The sequence below is a fragment of the Bos javanicus genome, chromosome 26 (assembly GCF_032452875.1).
Source record: "Bos javanicus breed banteng chromosome 26, ARS-OSU_banteng_1.0, whole genome shotgun sequence".
Taxonomy (NCBI): Eukaryota; Metazoa; Chordata; class Mammalia; order Artiodactyla; family Bovidae; genus Bos; species Bos javanicus.
In genome coordinates, this window is record NC_083893.1 from 46,266,574 (window position 1) to 46,282,735 (window position 16,162).

Consider the following 16,162-nt stretch of genomic DNA (forward strand, 5'->3'; position numbering starts at 1 on the left):
CTCCCTGAGCGACGTGCGAGATCTTAGTTCCCCGACCAGGGTTGGAACTCATGCCCTCTGCAGTGGAAGCATGGACATGTCCTCACCACTGGACCGCCAGGAAAGTCCCTCTTTTCCTTTTAACATTGGGATTCTCCTTCATTTGTCCAGGAGGACAGTTTTGATTTCTTTGCTGGTTGATTCTGGCTCAGCAGCATTCCCCACTGAGCTTTCGTCATCAAACTCGAAGATGCCTCTGAAGGATGTGCGTGTGAAAACCACTGAGCCCAGGTGTCTAGTGGTCTGGATGCTCAGAGGTCTCCAGGAGGCTCCAGTGGTTTCAACTCTGAGCCCGTCTCCATGAAGGACTGATGGAGGGTGGCCCAACCCTTTGTCCTTCCATAGAACCTACCAGTTTCTAATTACTGCTTTCTCTGCTGAATCATTTTTGTATCCAGCAGATCGACTTAATGATGTTTTAATGTGTACCATGAATGTGGAACAGAACTCTCCCCTTTTAAATCCTTTTTTAATGTATCCCATTATCTGACCGATACCATGTTTTAAAAATACTAAAGACCAGACATTGAATCAGGATAAAAGCCATCTCTCTGGCACTTCTTTGGTGATGAAAACACCTGTAAATCACAACCGGTTGCTGAATTTGGCTTTCTGGTCAGATTCGCCTGCTGAATGCCGGGCGATGAATGAAAAGTACTGTCATAGCTTCGTGGTGAGATTAAATTCCACGCCTGCATCAGTGCTCCCCCCCCTTCTCCCCCTCCCACCCCCTAGAATTGGCAAAGCTGGAAGAATCCAGACACACAAATTCTCAGATACTCCATTCAAACCTGAAATGCGTTTCTTCTCTTCTTTTCAGAAAAAACAGGCTCAGTTTTATGAAAACATCGTCAAGGTGATACGTCCCAAGCCTGACTACTTTGCCGTCGGTTACTACGGACAAGGATTCCCCACCTTCCTCCGGGTAACTCTGGGCTCTGTCTGGACTGGGTTACCATTGCTCCCTGGGCAGCCAGCGCCTCCTCTTTCCAAGGAAGGATTTGGTTTGCCTCTCAAGTGCGTCTCTCAGTGAAGTCGCTCAGTCGTGTCCAACTCTTTGCAACCCACGACTGCAGCCCACCAGGCTCCTCTGTCCATGGGATTTTCCAGGCAAGGATACTGGAGTGGTTTGTCATTTCCTCTTCCAGGGGATCTTCCTGACCCGGGGATCGAACCCGGGTCTCCTGCACCACAGGCAGATTCTTTACCGAATGAGCTACCAGGGAAGCGAGTCTGTATTATTTTCATACCTCTGTACTTGCCTCAGGTTGCCAGACAGGGGCTGATAATGTTTTTTCATTGAATATAAGCATTCCATCTCTCTTTTCTTAAAGAGAACTCTTCGTCAGAGATTTATGTATATTTTAAAAATTATTGTAAGAAATGCATAACATAGGCCTCCCTGGTGGTCAGTGGTCAGGAATCCACCTGCCAGTGTAGGAGACGTGGACTCGATCCCTGGGTTAGGAAGATCCCCTGGAGGAGGAAATGACAACCCATTCCAGTATTCTTGTCTGGAGAATCCCATGGACAAAGGAGCCTGATGGGCTGTAGTCCATGGGGTCACAAAGAGTCAGACACGACTGAGCAACTCAAGAACAGCAATGCATAGCATGGAAGTTACCATCTTCACTGTCTTTAAGTGTACAGTTCAGTGGCATTAAATATATTTACCCTGTTGTACAACCGTTCCCACCACCCATCTCCAGATTATTTTCATCTTCCGAAACTGGAACTCCAATCCCAGTAAACAATAATTTCCCCTTCTCTTCTCCCCACCCACCCCAGACCTTACTTTCTGTCTCAGAATTTACTTGATTCTACAGACCTTTCAAGGCTGATCCACAAGGTAGTGTGTATCAAAACTTCATTCCTTGTCGTGGAAGAGTAATATCCCCTCATGTCAATGTACCACATTTTGTTTATCCATTCGTCCTTGGCAGACTTTGTCTGGGTTAACATGAATAATGCTGCTCTGAACGTATGTAGTTTTGTTTCTTGTTTTAGCTGTGTGGCTTGTGGGATCTTGGATCCTCAACCAGGAATCGAACCTGGGTCCTTAGCAGTGAGAGTACAGAGCCCTAACCCTTGGATCGCCAGGGAATTTCCAAGCATGCATATTTTAAAGTATATGAGAAACTGGCCATGAATTTCCAGTGCTGGAAACTCGGACTCACCCTCCATCCCTGAGACAAGCATGTTCTCTTTGACATGATTGAAGAAACAGTATGATCATCAGTCAAATCACCCAATAATCTTTAGGCCAGAAATCTTGTAAATAAATGCTGCCTAGCCTGCTAATACAGTTGTTTGGTGGTGGTGGCTTAGTCACTGAGTTGTGTATGACTCTCTGTGACCCCATGGATGGTAGACCCGCACCCCCCGCCCCACCAGACGCCTCTGTCCATGGGATTCCACAGGCCAAAATGCTGGAGAGAGTTGCCATTTCCATCTCCAGGGGATCTTTGCAACCCAGGGATGGAAACAGTGTCTCAAATAGAAAAAAAAGAAGAAGAAATAGCCCAATAGAATTGTTTGCTGCTGCTGCTGCTAAGTCGCTTCAGTCATGTCCGACTCTGCGATCCCATAGACGGCAGCCTACCAGGCTCTCCCGTCCCTGGGATTCTCCAGGCAAGAACACTGGAGTGGGTTGCCATTTCCTTCTCCAATGCATGAAAGTGAAAAGTGAAAGTGAAGTTTCTCAGTCATGTCCGACTCTTCGAGACCCCATGGACTGCAGCCTACCAGGCTCCTCTGCCCATGGGATTTTCCAGGCAAGAGTAATAGAGTGGGGTGCCATTGCCTTCTCCAAATATAACTGTTTAGAGTTTCTCAAAAATTCTTTCTTGGATGCCATTGACCATGTCTGCCTGTCATTTCTTACAATCTTCGATCTTTTTTTTTTTTTTTTAATGGCACCTGGTTTTCTGTTTTCCTTGGAGCCCATGCGTGATCCTTCTGGTTTTAGGGAAGCAGGCACTGTACCCAGGGCACACCTGTCTAGGGCAGGCAGGTCTCCCAGATGTCTGGGGCAGGCAGATCTCCGATGTCTGGGGCAGGCAGATCCAGCTGGGAGACTCTCCCAGCCTCAAAGGTGTGTTTCTTTGGCCCCAGCGTTTCCGAACCCCCAGGCATCCCTGAGGGTATAAGACATCCCTTCACACTGCCACCAGCAAAAGGGACTTACTTGCTGAAGACCTGTCTTTCTTTATAGAAATGTCAGCAGGTGACCCTTGCAGAACTGACCTGCTCCAGGAGGTGACCTGTCAGTTGTTCCACACACAGAGGGTCCTGACTGGGTGCCAGGGGCATCTGGACTGTCCCTGTCACTACCTTTCAGTCTCTCCTTGACCCCGAAGTCTTGGTCATGCAGCTCTGGCCATGAACACCGAAGAGAGTGGTTGATCAGAAACTCAGATTCTGGAGAAAGTCCTCCCTTCCAAAGAATGAATAAAGGATGTTTGGTTATAGCCCTGAATTAAGGAAGATTTCGACATTAAGTTAAAAGACAATCTTTAATTAATTTAATTAATAAGGCTTTAATTAAGGTGTGTGAATCTGTACATACACCTCTGTGTGTGTGTCTAAGAAAGATTGAGAGGGAGAGACAAGCCCTGCATCACGCTGAGCTGGACGGAGAGACAAGCCCTGCATCACGCTGAGCTGGGTGGTGCTGGGCGTGGGGTGTATGCTACCCTCTGTGGACACTGCTAGGATTTAAGGCCACCACGCTCTGTCCCGGCGTCCTGTCCTGGCAACCCTGTGGGCTGAGCATCTCTCGGTCCCCGAGCCAGCTGACGCCAGGGATTTCCTGGGAGGGCACACGAGACCCACGCTCCAAGGACCACACTGGGTCACCTGCCCGTCGAAAGGACAATGCAAAGCAGGAATAACTAGCTTAAAGGGCTTGATTAATATTGAGCTGGCTTTCCCGCCACACCTGGCTGGTTTTGTGGGGCTATAGCAATATATTTATTATACTTCACAGGCTACCTATCCGGGGTCGATCTGACAATGACATTGGCAATTCCAAGAAAGGGGGCAGGATATTTGTCTGCTTCAGGTGGCGCTGGGGGCACAGCCTCGGAGGACTGACTCACTGGCCCTCCCCTTTGTGTTTCTTTCAGAACTGATCACATGTGGAGCTTTTTGCATTTATATTAATATTTATGGTTCTTACAAGGAATAAATATCTTTGACTATACCTACACTCCCCTCCTCTTTTCAGGCTTGAAGGGACCACTTCAGAATGCAAAGTAATTGATGTTTCTAGAAAATGTTATTAGTGTTTCCATCTATAACTCACTAGTGTTTTTCTATTAAAGCCTTTATATACACTTTTATTATTATGTCTCCCTTCGAGTGTAAAGCCTAATAAATGCATGCTAGTTTTGTACTAGCCTGTTATACATTAAATCATCCTGAATTTCTGAAATGTTTGCCTTTTTATAGCCTTAAAAGATGCTCATGCTGTGTATTTATATTTCTAATTAAGACTACGTATTACTTTGGTTTCTACTTGAAATTATTTTTTTAGAGAAAAGAGAACATTTTTCTCTTGTAATGGGTGCGTTAAGACATACCTAAGCACAAAGTGGGAAAAAAGCATTCAATTTTTAAATTGTTCCCTCTTTTGTGATTTAAAAGGACTCAGAATAACTTTGGACTAGGGAAGGGGAAAAATGGAGCCTCATAGGAGCTCTATTTTTTTTTTTTAATTTATTAGACAGATTTTATTTTGACTTTGAGCTGAGTCTGCAGGATCCAACTGTTGGTCTGTCTGTCTTCTCTTCCCCCTCATCCCCCGCCCCCTCACCCCTTCCTCCCCTCCCTCCCCTCCCCACCCTGTCCTTCCTCCCCTCCTCTACACTGGCGTCCATCCAGGGTCAGGGCAGACGACAAGGCTGCCCCTAACTCCTGACCAGCCGGCCTGGAGCCTCTTGCCCAACAATCCCTGATGGAAGCAACAACCAAGTCCAGGGAGGAGAATCAAGAGCCCCCAGCCTCTGGCTCCTCGGGCCCTGTGGCTTCTGCTCGTGATCCCTTCCTTGTTGCAGTTGGTGATGTTGAGACCACCCTCAGATGGGGCAAGATGGGTGGGGAGGGGGAGATTCAGGAGCCTTCTGGAGCTGTGGCATCGCGCTACCCGTTAACACCTTTTTTTGTGACTCAGTTACTGCTCAGAATACCCATGTTGAATCTGTGATGGTATGGAGACCTGTTGAATCCATGAAGGTATAGAGACCTGTTTTTTCTTGGAACCAGAACTTTCCTTACCGACATACTTACAGAGTGACCGTGTCATCAGACAGGTCTCAACGAGGCAGCCTGAGCGGAGAAGAGGGCTTCCCGATCACCCGAAACAACCCCTAGATGGACTCTTCAGAATTTACGGAGGTGACAGATGTGGCCTTGGAGAGGGACAAAACTCAAGTCTTTGGGAGGAGATCGCTACATGCTCTGCTCTGTCTTTTGTTGATGGAATATTATCCATAAGACAGCTCCAAACATTCAGTGAGGGGAGTCCAGCCACCACACGCTGGACTTTTTTTTTTCCTTTGGCTTTTATTAAGTCAAGGAAGGGCATTTACTTCCTGAGGTCATGACACAGGAAGTAGACTTGGCCCAGCTGCGGGCTCTCCGGGCGGAGGCAGGAACCTTGCCAACCAGCTGGGTGACACCGACCCGTGACCCCCTTACTGTTCACAACAGCAGAGAGCCCAGAGCAAGGCCAGGTGCAGCTCCAGTGCTGTGCTGGGTGCCACGGGCTCAGGACCAGCCAGCTTCGCTGAGCGACCTTGGGGAAGAAGCACGTCCACAGTTCATGGCGGGTCCGCTGCTGGGTCAGACTGAGACGAGCTCTCGCACGGCGGGTTCCGGTCAGCAGACTGGAGAGGGTGCCGCCCCTTGTCCATTATCGTTTGGGATGGCACGAGAGGGTCTTGGGTGCCATTTGAGCCCCCAAACCTGGGAAACTCCTCAGAGCTGCTCGTATGAGAGCCTCTCAGCACCAGGAGAGGGACCAGGAGCCGTGGGCCTCTCTACTTTGTCTGGACCCCTGTCCCTTGGGTTCTGCTCATCTCCTGGCAGTGACCTGTAGGAGTCAGCTTGGAAAGTCATGCTCAGGCTCCAAGGCCCCACCTTAACTTCATGATCTCTTGAATTCTCTCTGGCAAAATGAAAACTGCTTATAGAAGCAGGGATATCACCTTGCCAACAGAGGTCCATATAGTCAAAACTGATTTTTCCAGTAGTCATGTACGGATGTGCGGGTTGGACCATAAAGAAGGTTGAGTGCCAAAGAATCGATGCTTTCGAATTGTGGTGCTGGAGAAGACTCTTAAGAGTCCCTTGGACTACAAACAGATCCAACCAGTCCATCCTAAAGGAAATCAGCCCTGAATATTCATTAGAAGGACTGATGCTGAAGCTGAAGCGCCAATATTTTGTGCACCTGATGCCAAGAGCCAACTCATTGGAAAAGATTCTGATGCTGGGAAAGATTGAAAGCAGGAGGAGAAGGGGGCGACAGAGGGTGAGATGGTTGGATGACATCATCAACACAGTGGACATGAGTTTGAGCAAGCTCCGGGAGATGGTGAAGGACCAGAAGCCTGGCACGCTGCAGTCCACGGGGTCACAAAGAGTTGGACACAACTGAGTGACTGAACAACAACAAAAACAATCACCATCTGGAAGCAAGAAGAAGACGTGGACACCGTTCTCCATTGGCCCTGGTGCCCTTAACCTGTCTGGTCATTTCCTGCCCTCTAGGATTTGGGCGCTAATCGCTCATTTGGTTTTTCATGACTTTGTCAATTGATTACTGCTGTTAAGGCTGAAATGTGTAGCTAGACTTCAGTAATGCGTGTTTAGTGCTTCTTCAACAGTATCAACTTACCTGTCTTCTGTTCCTGAGTTCTTGATTAGTAAGACCACTGCAATTACAAGCTGTTCTTCGATTTAGTGACACTTAAAACACTGTCCAGCCCACTCTGAAGACCAATGCATTTATGTGTGCACTTTTCCTGGCCCAGTCCCTGGGGTGTTGTTTAATGCTTGTCATTGTTTGCAGGGGAAAGTGTTCATTTATCGAGGGAAAGAGTATGAACGTCGAGAGGATTTTGAAGCTCGTCTACTGACTCAGTTTCCAAACGCTGAGAAGATGAAGACAACGTCTCCACCAGGCGACGACATTAAAAACTCTCCCGGCCAATGTATCCTTTCAGGCAACCACGTGGGATAGAAAATGATGGCCAAGCCGTTGGTTCACATGGTTGGGTGTATGTGGGGTTGATGACCTTAACCTTTGACCTTCAGATATTCAGTGCTTCACAGTAAAGCCCAAACTTGATCTGCCTCCTAAATTTCACAGGCCTGTGTCAGAGCAGATTGTAAGGTAATCAACCTATTTCCCTGACCCAACAGGAGGGGGGTAAGAGGCGTACACAGATCTCTTCTTCATAACTTCACCTGTAGAAGGATGCATGTCAGCCTTTGATGAACTTTTCAGATGCTCTGTTTACTTTGAAAAGCAGGGGAAGCTAATTTTCTTCAGCATCAAAGTAGGGAAGGGACATGTTGTTAACAAGTGTGGCTGGGAGGGTGGGAAGCCGTCCCTTACCTGGGACTGAGACAAGGAAAGTCAGGGGAAGGAGGGGGTAATCCAGTCTCCTTTTGACCCACCAGGTGAGAGACCCCCTTAGACTTTTTCTCCAGGGCACAGGCCCCACCCCACAGCCTGAGATCTGAGTCTGTGTGCCTGCATGGTAGCCTGAGTGTTTGGATCCCAGAAGGCAGGCAAAGGGATTCAGACATATGCTCCTGATGGAGAATCAGGTGCCGGGTGAAGAGACCCTTCTTCTCTACCGCAGGGTGATTCCATAACATGGGACTCAGAGGTGGGTTTTCAAACTCACAGGCCAGGTGTCCGAATCTGAGTGAGACTGTATGTGTCTGCATTGAACTGCTCCTAACTTAGCAGCAGTGTAGAAACACATACCCTAGACGTCTCTTTGATGTGAAGAGTTTCTTTTTCTACTTCATCCTTGTTCTGCTGAAAAAAAGTGACTTCTTTGATGGCCGCATAATGCACAGGATATGCTGTTTTACATCCTGCAGTTTGGCGGGTTGGGTTCTTCTGCAAAATTCACTACGATGTCTTTAACCTTTCTTCAGCAAACATGGGAAATAATAAGCCAGGACTCGACTTATTGAGGAATGATCGCTTTCATGAGGCTTAGATTTTTAAGTTTTGCAACATGTTTTTCTCAGAGAGAGGCATTAAGTAATAGTGAACCGTGGACACGCTCCTGTATTTCCCTTTGGTGTGGAATGCCTACCTGTGTTTCAGAGCAGGAGAATGAGTAAGCCTCCCAGCCTGCCTCTGGGGTGTGTGCGAAACCCACCTCCTCCCCACGGGAGAAAGGCAAGCTGTCCACCCGTGTCTGCCACCCCTGGTGGTTGCAGAATCTGCCTTCCTAGACCTGCAGTTAAAATAGACAAAACCTTTAAAACATAATCAAGATGCATTCTTAGAAGTTTAATAAACTTAGTAAATTGTTTAATACATTGATTATTGACACATGAATTAAAACTTTGAAATAACAAACACAAGAATGAAGAACAAAGTTTTTTTTTTTTTTCCTCTCTCCTTTGCCTCACCTTTCCTCGGTTTTTGCCCGTTTCACTCTTACTCAGCATCTCTTCTCCCCTGAGCATTGGCAGGGACAGAGAGAAGGCAAAGAACCCAAGGTAATTTTTCCACCTGCCAACGTCTCTTCTGTGAGGCTGGTGGGGAGCAACAGCCCAGCTACTGCTCTAGGTCAAGGTTGGAGGTGTTTAAGGGATGCAGTGACGTGTAGGGAGACCAGATCCCAGGGCTAAAAGCAAATCGGCTGCTTCTCCGGTGAAATAGCTAATGATTTCCCTGTCTCTGCACAGTTTCTACAGAGTCAACGAGGTCCAGCGATTTGAATATTCTCGCCCAATCCGCAAGGGAGAGAAGAATCCAGACAACGAATTTGCGGTAAAAAAGCAAAAATGGCCTCCCTCCCCCCAACCTCATGCCACCATTCACAAAACTGCCTGTCAAAAAAAAAGAGCGTATCCTCAGAGATCCCACAGTGCAGGGTTTGATGCCCGTGTGTGTTATGCACAGAGATCCTGACATACGACCCCTCCAAATTCAGTGCAATGATGACCATTACACAGACGCTGTCACCAAGGTCCCTGTGATGCTGTTAGAAAGTGACTGGCACTTTGAGAGTCTTCCTGTGCTCAGAGCACACTCGCCTCCCTGCCGCATGTACCTGAGCCTCCCTCTGGGCTGTGAGTCCTGGAGCAGGTGCTGGTGTCTCTGTTATAAAGAAGTTCACGGAGGCACCGTGTGCTGACGTGGCTTTCTGCTGTTCGGGCACACAGCCTGGAGGAGGGTTGTACTCAGTCTGCAGTGCCCAGCCTGAACTGCACTCCGGCACCACATGCCGGAGCAGGGTGTTCCCGGGCAGCTGAGCAAAGGCCCTGGTGGTTCTCACGGGGCAGGCCGTCCTGAGCCTCGAGGGATGTTTAACTGCATCCTCAGCTTCCACCCACGGGATGCCAGGTACAATCTCCCAGATGTGACAGTCAATCACACATGTTTCCACACGTTGCTAAACGTCTGTGCCTTATTAAAAACACTGCATTAGAGACCTGAAAATATTAACACAGGTTACTGCAGCCTTTAAAAAAAAAATATAGGCACAGGGACTTCCCTGGAAGTCCAGTGGTTAAAACTCCAGACCCCCAATGCAGGAGACATGAGGTTCCATCCCTGATCGGGGGACTAAGATCCTGCATGCTGCACAGTGCAGCCTAAAAAATAAATAAATAACTAAAAAATAAATACAAATAAAATATATGCATAACCAGTTTAATGGATTCCAGTTTGAAAAGGCATGAAATCACACATTGTTTGTTTGTTTTAAATGTTATTATTTCTCTCTCCTCCTGCCCTGAAAACGTCCTCTGGAAATCCCTAGATTGGCCCACATTTCAAGGCAGCATTAGCTTTGAGGGCCCCTGGCAGGCACCTTGCCTGCAGGTATCTGGGGGTGCAGGAGGGCAAAGACGAACTAGCATCTGCTGACTCAAAGGGAGGCTCAGAGCGCAGTCAGCAAAGCTTCCACCACGTTCCCTGTTTCCTGTGATCTCTCCGTCCTCAGGGCCACACTTGTGGGCCTCCAGCCACAGCCCCTGAAAGGCCCTTTCCTTCCCCAGCCCAGCTTCCTCTGTGTGTCAACCAGGAGCTCGGAATCGGGAAATTCTAAGGCAGCCCTTGTGTCAACACTGGTGGTTTCAAACCCAGTCCGTCCCCTCTTTCTTGGTTGCTGTGGCTTCCTGCTCCTGTTTGGTTATGGGTTTCACTGTGGCATCGTCTGTGATGGGGAGAGGGACGGGTCCACTCCCATTCCCCCAGGCCAGGGCCGGGCTCTATGGACATCTCTGCTCTGATCATCTCGGCAGTAACTCCATCCGTGATGTAGCATCCTCCAGGCAGAAAGTACGGGCCCTCCTTGAATTTCCCTCACGCCTCTCACATCTCACAGCCATGTAGGTTTTTCATACTGTGAAGGAAGAGACACAAGGAGGTCAGGCAAATTGCCGACGAGCCTGCAGCCGTTGGGGCAGAGCTAAGAATAACCACGGCTCCTGACACTGGAGCTGCGCTAAGCCTCAGAGCCGGGCTTTTTCTAAATGGCCCTGAAATCCCGTAATGGCCCCATTAGGTCCTCTCACACGCAGATGAGGCTTTCAGAAGCCACGGGGTTTAGTCCTTCATGGGCCTGACAAAGCTCCTGGCTTCCAGATAAGCATGCGGGTTTGGTGGCCACAGGAAGCCAGGCTGGGGCCCGAGGTGGGGAGTCTATGTACTGCCCCGCCAGGCCAGCCGGGGAACTCAGAGCAGCTCAGCACCTCCAAACCTGGCCAGGGGGTGACTTTCTGGAACCCAGGGCCAGAGAAGAGGAGGCCAAAGGCTGAGAGGAGTCAGTGTGGAGCCTGAAGGCCCCTAGGAGGGTGCTGGCTTGAAGCGCTGGGGAGGAGAATAGTGGGCTGTGGCTGCAGGCAGCTCCGAACGTGCAGAATGCTGTCTCCAGACCAGCGCCTGACCGCCAGCCCCTGGGGGCAGCAGGAGCCTGTGTCCCTGGGCCCCACGCCAGGGCCTACCCCTTCCCCTCCTCTGCAGTCTGAGGTCTGGGGAGAATGCTTTCCAAGCTCTAGCCCAGTTTTCTGGAAATGCTGCCGTTCCATTATGCCATCTCTGTGTATCTGGGCCACTACGGACAGACTCAGTGATTCTCTATCACTCGGAGGTTTTGCCAGCAAAGGCCGCCACCAGCTCGACATCCTGCCGCAGGGGCCGGGATGGAAGGGCCACTGTTCACTCTGCACTGGAGTTCAGGGCAGCCACGGGACAGAGGTGGAGTTATGTGTATCAGCTTATATACAGTTTCCCTCAATCTGAGATGTACCATTTCAGGAAGTGTGTGCAAGCTTGTGTGTGTGTGCCCCGTTGTAGCTGAATCTTTGTGATCCCGCGGACTGTAACCCTCCAGGCTCCTCTGTCCATGGGATTTTCCTGGCAAGAATGCTGGAAAGGGCTGTCACTTCCTACTCCAGGGGATCTTTCTGACCCAGGCACCAAACCTGCGTCTCCTGCATTGGCAGGCAGAGTCTTTACTACTGTGTTACTTAGGAAACTTCTTTAGGAAGAATGCAGATTATTAAATGGTATTTTCACTGAAAATACACATATACACACTTATGAATGCTTAATAAGTACCCTTAACAACAGATAGTAAAAGTAAAAATAAAACCTAATAATAGATAGGTTGTCATCTCTGGGTGGTCGGTGATGGTGGTGGTTTGGTCGCTAAGTTGTGTCCAACTGTTGCAACCCCGTGGACTGTACATGCCAGGCTCCTCTGCCATGGGATTCCCCAGGCAGGAATACTGGAGTGGGTTGCCATTTCCTTCTCCATCATCTTTGGGTACTGGGTGATTTTTCTGCCTTCTATTTCCATATCTTTATTTTCTGATGTAAATATATGTTATACAAAAAAACAATCATTAAAATGCTGACTGAGTTTATTAGAATATGAGAGGTCACTTTTACGAAGCCCCATCTTCCTCAGTGAATTTGCATCCTCAGGTTTCTTATGAACACTAAGAAAGGCTAACGTTAAACTCATCAGAGCCTTTCCAAAAATCTGCTCACTCAGAGGGAACCTCCCCTGTTTGGATGCAGATAATTCTTCCTGACTCGTCTGTTATACTTTTCTTTTCCAAATACCAGGGAAGTGGGCACCATTGGCCAAGGAACAGGGGACCACGTGTCGTGTGTGATGGTCTGGCTTCAGCAGAGCGTGAGGTGTCCCCTGGGTGGCTGGTGACCTTGCCTCCCAGAGCCTAGCAGACCCCCCTGAGGGCAGAAGCTGTCGGCCACCTACAACATCCTTCTTCTAACCGCCTTGGGTCTGTGTTCCCTTTGCAGAATATGTGGATCGAGAGGACCATTTACACCACTGCATATAAACTGCCTGGCATCCTGAGGTGGTTTGAGGTCAAGTCTGTTTTCATGGTAAGCACACCCTGCAGAAGGACTGCCCGTCACCCCTCTGCTATGGCCTGACACAGCCTCTTCCTGGGGCATGTCACCTGGTCACCGTGGCCAGCACACACCCTGCAGACCCCATGTCAGGCTTAACAACCCAGAATCTCTATCTCTGCCCACAAATACCACAGTGGACATGCTGTAATCACAGCCACCTCTAATGTAGAAGAAAACCAAAGAATTAAGATTTCATCCCTTCTTACAAAATATTTAAACACAGCCCTCACTGTGCTGTTTTGACAGTTCTTTTCTGCGAACAAAGTGAAAAGTTTAAGACAAATTGCAATTCATATACCCTTTTTAAGATCTTTCTTCCTGATGGTCTTATTGTCATTTACATGACAGACAACTTGATTAATAGTACTTGCTCGTTTCAAATAAAAATAGTTTGAGAATATACCACCCCCCCCCCACCGCCCACACTTTTTAAAGAAAGAATCACTCACATCTCATCAGCTAAACCTTACTATTGGACAGTTGTAATGACAGGAACCAGTTTTGGGCCAAAGATTCTTGTTGACTATCGCAGCAGCAGCGTACTGACAACTGCTGGTATAAAAAGATCTGATTTGAATATGTACGCTTTGTCCTGTGTCTCAATGCCTTGGGTGTTTACCTGGCAGGATCTTACCCAGAGGGGTGGTTCTCACCATTCAGTTTACCACGAGGCCCCTTGGATGCTCCTGATTCACCCTAAGACGTTATGGCCGCACCCTCTCTTCCCAGCCTTGTCTCCACTCTTGACCTTTGTCCTCACCAGCTGAGTTCTGGGCCTCTGGCTCGGGCCCTGAGCTGGAAAGGCTCAGGAGACGCGTGGCAGGTGGCAGAAATGCAAGCCTTCGCTGGCACCGTTTGGAGCTGGTGATGTACGTGGGTGGGAGATGGACCAGGAGGCCCTTCCATAAACAAGCACAATCCTATCTTCCTAATGAGCCTCTGCCCGTAAGCCGTTTGTAATCGGGGATTCCGTGAGCCAGCCAGGGTGTGCAAGGAAGGCGCTTAACAGCTCGAGGTGGAGAGGGGCAATCCCTGATTTTCTGTAAGGATGTGGTTCTGCCGTGGGCTGTACTGGCCCTTTTTTTAGTGAACTAAGAGGGCTGGAAGCTGAATAATCCTCGAATGGCATGACTGAAATAATCCCGCTGTCAATACCACAGGTCCCTCTTGCCAAGTGTCTGCCTCCCAGGACAGACCAGCATGGGATATGGTGTGGGCAGCAGCTGACCCTCTTGTTTTGATGAATCTAGGACACCGTTCTTTGTTGAGGCCAGCAGGGTCCGCAACAGGGAGTCATTAGCCAGTCAGGAGGGAATTCTGCCCTGGAGAGTCCATGGGGCTGAGTTACGTGCACAGGAGGGTGTGTTCCAGGGTGTGACTGAGCCAGGTGCTGGGCTATGACACCAGTCCTGGGATACATGTTGTCTGGGGTGCGCGTGGGACCAGGGTACCCTCACCGGCCGGCACAGGGTCGGCCTCCTCTCTGAATGTCACTGCCCCTCCATCGGGTCGCGGGCAGGCTCCTTGACAAGCAGGGCTTCCTACCCAGCAGCTGAGGGTGTCGTTCCGGGATCTGGCCACGAGCAGAACTGTTCCCTGAGCGTCTCTGCACCTCCATCCCTCCCTCTGCCTCTCAGACGGCCCCCAGGGGCTGGAGCAAAAAGAAAACAGGCTGCTCTGCTTTGCCATTTGCTAAAGACACCCTCGGGTCCCTGGCACAGGTAGGGGGACCCAGCACACTAGCCTTGGGGAGGGCAAGGACCAGGTTATCTTACATTGAGGTCACCCCTAGACGTGGCTCAGGGGCCCAGCCTTGGGTCCGTTGGAGGGAGACCCAGCTTGAAGGTGGTGTTATTGTTTTAAACCCAGTCACGTTCTCCTGGCGGTTAGAGCTGAGCCAGAGAGGAGGGCGGGGCTGAGCATCATGGAGCCCTGCGGGGTCCCCAGTGAAAGAAGGGCCTTGGCAGTGTGGGCAGAGGTGGGCCTGAGGTGGACCGCCCTGCCTCCCGCCCTGAAGGTCCTGCTGACTGGCGTCAGGTTTGCAAGAGAGGCCTGTGAGGTCCAACGGAAGCCGTGCCCCTGGCTCTGGGGGCGCTCTTTTATTCCCTGGAGGGCACGTGATTGCAGGTGGAGACCGTGGCGGGACCTCTCTACTCCTCCCCCAACTTCGCGGGCCAAACAGGTCCGGGGGGCTTACAAAGCGCCCAGACCTCCTGCCTCTGGGACAGGACAGATTGTCCCAGATTCCTTAAAACAAGCAGCAGACAAGACCATGGCTAAAAGCCCTCTTCTGTGAAGCAGCTGTATTCAAGCAGCACTCAGGGCTGTGTTTTCCTGGGATGACCATACATGTACACACACGCATGCATGCACACACATGTATACAGTTGAGCATGTGCACACACACGCACCCCGGGACAAGGCGGCCTTGCATCGTGCCTTTGAACTTTGTATGTGGGGACTGGGTCAGTGGAAACATGTAAAGACATTCATACGCCTGGCTCCTCTTGTTGGGTCATGAGAGACCTTGCCCCGAAGGTCCACTGGAAGGAAGCCCGAGCCACAGTCTGGATGCCTGTCCTCTGGCGAGGAGCGGGGGGCATGGCAAGGGCCCCCACAGGGCAGGGCGGGGCGTGGCCACCAGCCCAAGTCATCCTCGTCCTCCCGCTTCCGCAGGTGGAGATCAGCCCCCTGGAGAACGCCATCGAGACCATGCAGCTGACCAACGACAAGATCAACAGCATGGTCCAGCAGCACCTAGACGACCCCAGCCTCCCCATCAACCCGCTCTCCATGCTCCTAAACGGCATCGTGGACCCGGCCGTCATGGGAGGTTTTGCCAATTACGAGAAGGCACGTGACACGCCGGCTTCCTCTCTGCAGCCCCGCCCCCGGGGAACGGGCTAGCTCCAAACCCCGCCTCCAAGCCCGGAGACCTTCCCAGGCTCGCTGAAGTGGGCCGAATACGGCCCACTCCCGGGGGGCAGCCTCTGCCCGCTGCCATCCCGGCCATGGCTGGCCTGGACATTGTCCCCACTCCCCTACCATGCTGTGCTGATGGAGAGTGACCCTCCTGACTGTCCAGAGACCTGGGGTTATTAAAGACCACAATATACAGTTATAGTGGAAGACAACGGCATTAGAATATTTAGAATAGCTGGGAGACTGGTGCGGTGGGGACAGCCAGCTGATCTCCCTGGAAAAATATCTCAGTAAGATGGAGCCGAAGTTGAAGGTCATGGGCTGGTGGTCTAGGCACAGGGGTCCGCCTGATTTTGTACATGGAGTTTGCAGCGTGGCTGTGGCCATCCACTTCTCAGTGTCCGAGGCTGTCTTCCCGATACAATGGCAGCAAAGTTGAGGCTCTTCACAGGGAGAGTTTGCTAGCCCCCCCGGTCTAGACAAAGGGGAAACTGAGGCAGGAAGGGCGCTGCCCGAAGGTGGGCCGTGAAGGGACAGAGAGGTGGTGCT

The 16,162-nt window shown here is 50.3% G+C and overlaps 1 protein-coding gene across 2 annotated transcripts in view; it reads left to right on the forward strand.

Moving 5' to 3' along the window:
- Positions 1–16,162, forward strand: part of DOCK1 (dedicator of cytokinesis 1) — a 560,513-nt gene that overhangs the window by 512,133 nt on the left and 32,218 nt on the right. For both annotated transcript variants that reach the window (XM_061403980.1, XM_061403979.1), the window contains exons 40-45: positions 860–964; positions 7,115–7,256; positions 7,360–7,438; positions 8,983–9,067; positions 12,575–12,661; positions 15,368–15,544. In XM_061403980.1, coding sequence (XP_061259964.1) covers positions 860–964; positions 7,115–7,256; positions 7,360–7,438; positions 8,983–9,067; positions 12,575–12,661; positions 15,368–15,544 — 675 coding nt within the window. The remainder of the gene's footprint in view (positions 1–859; positions 965–7,114; positions 7,257–7,359; positions 7,439–8,982; positions 9,068–12,574; positions 12,662–15,367; positions 15,545–16,162) is intronic.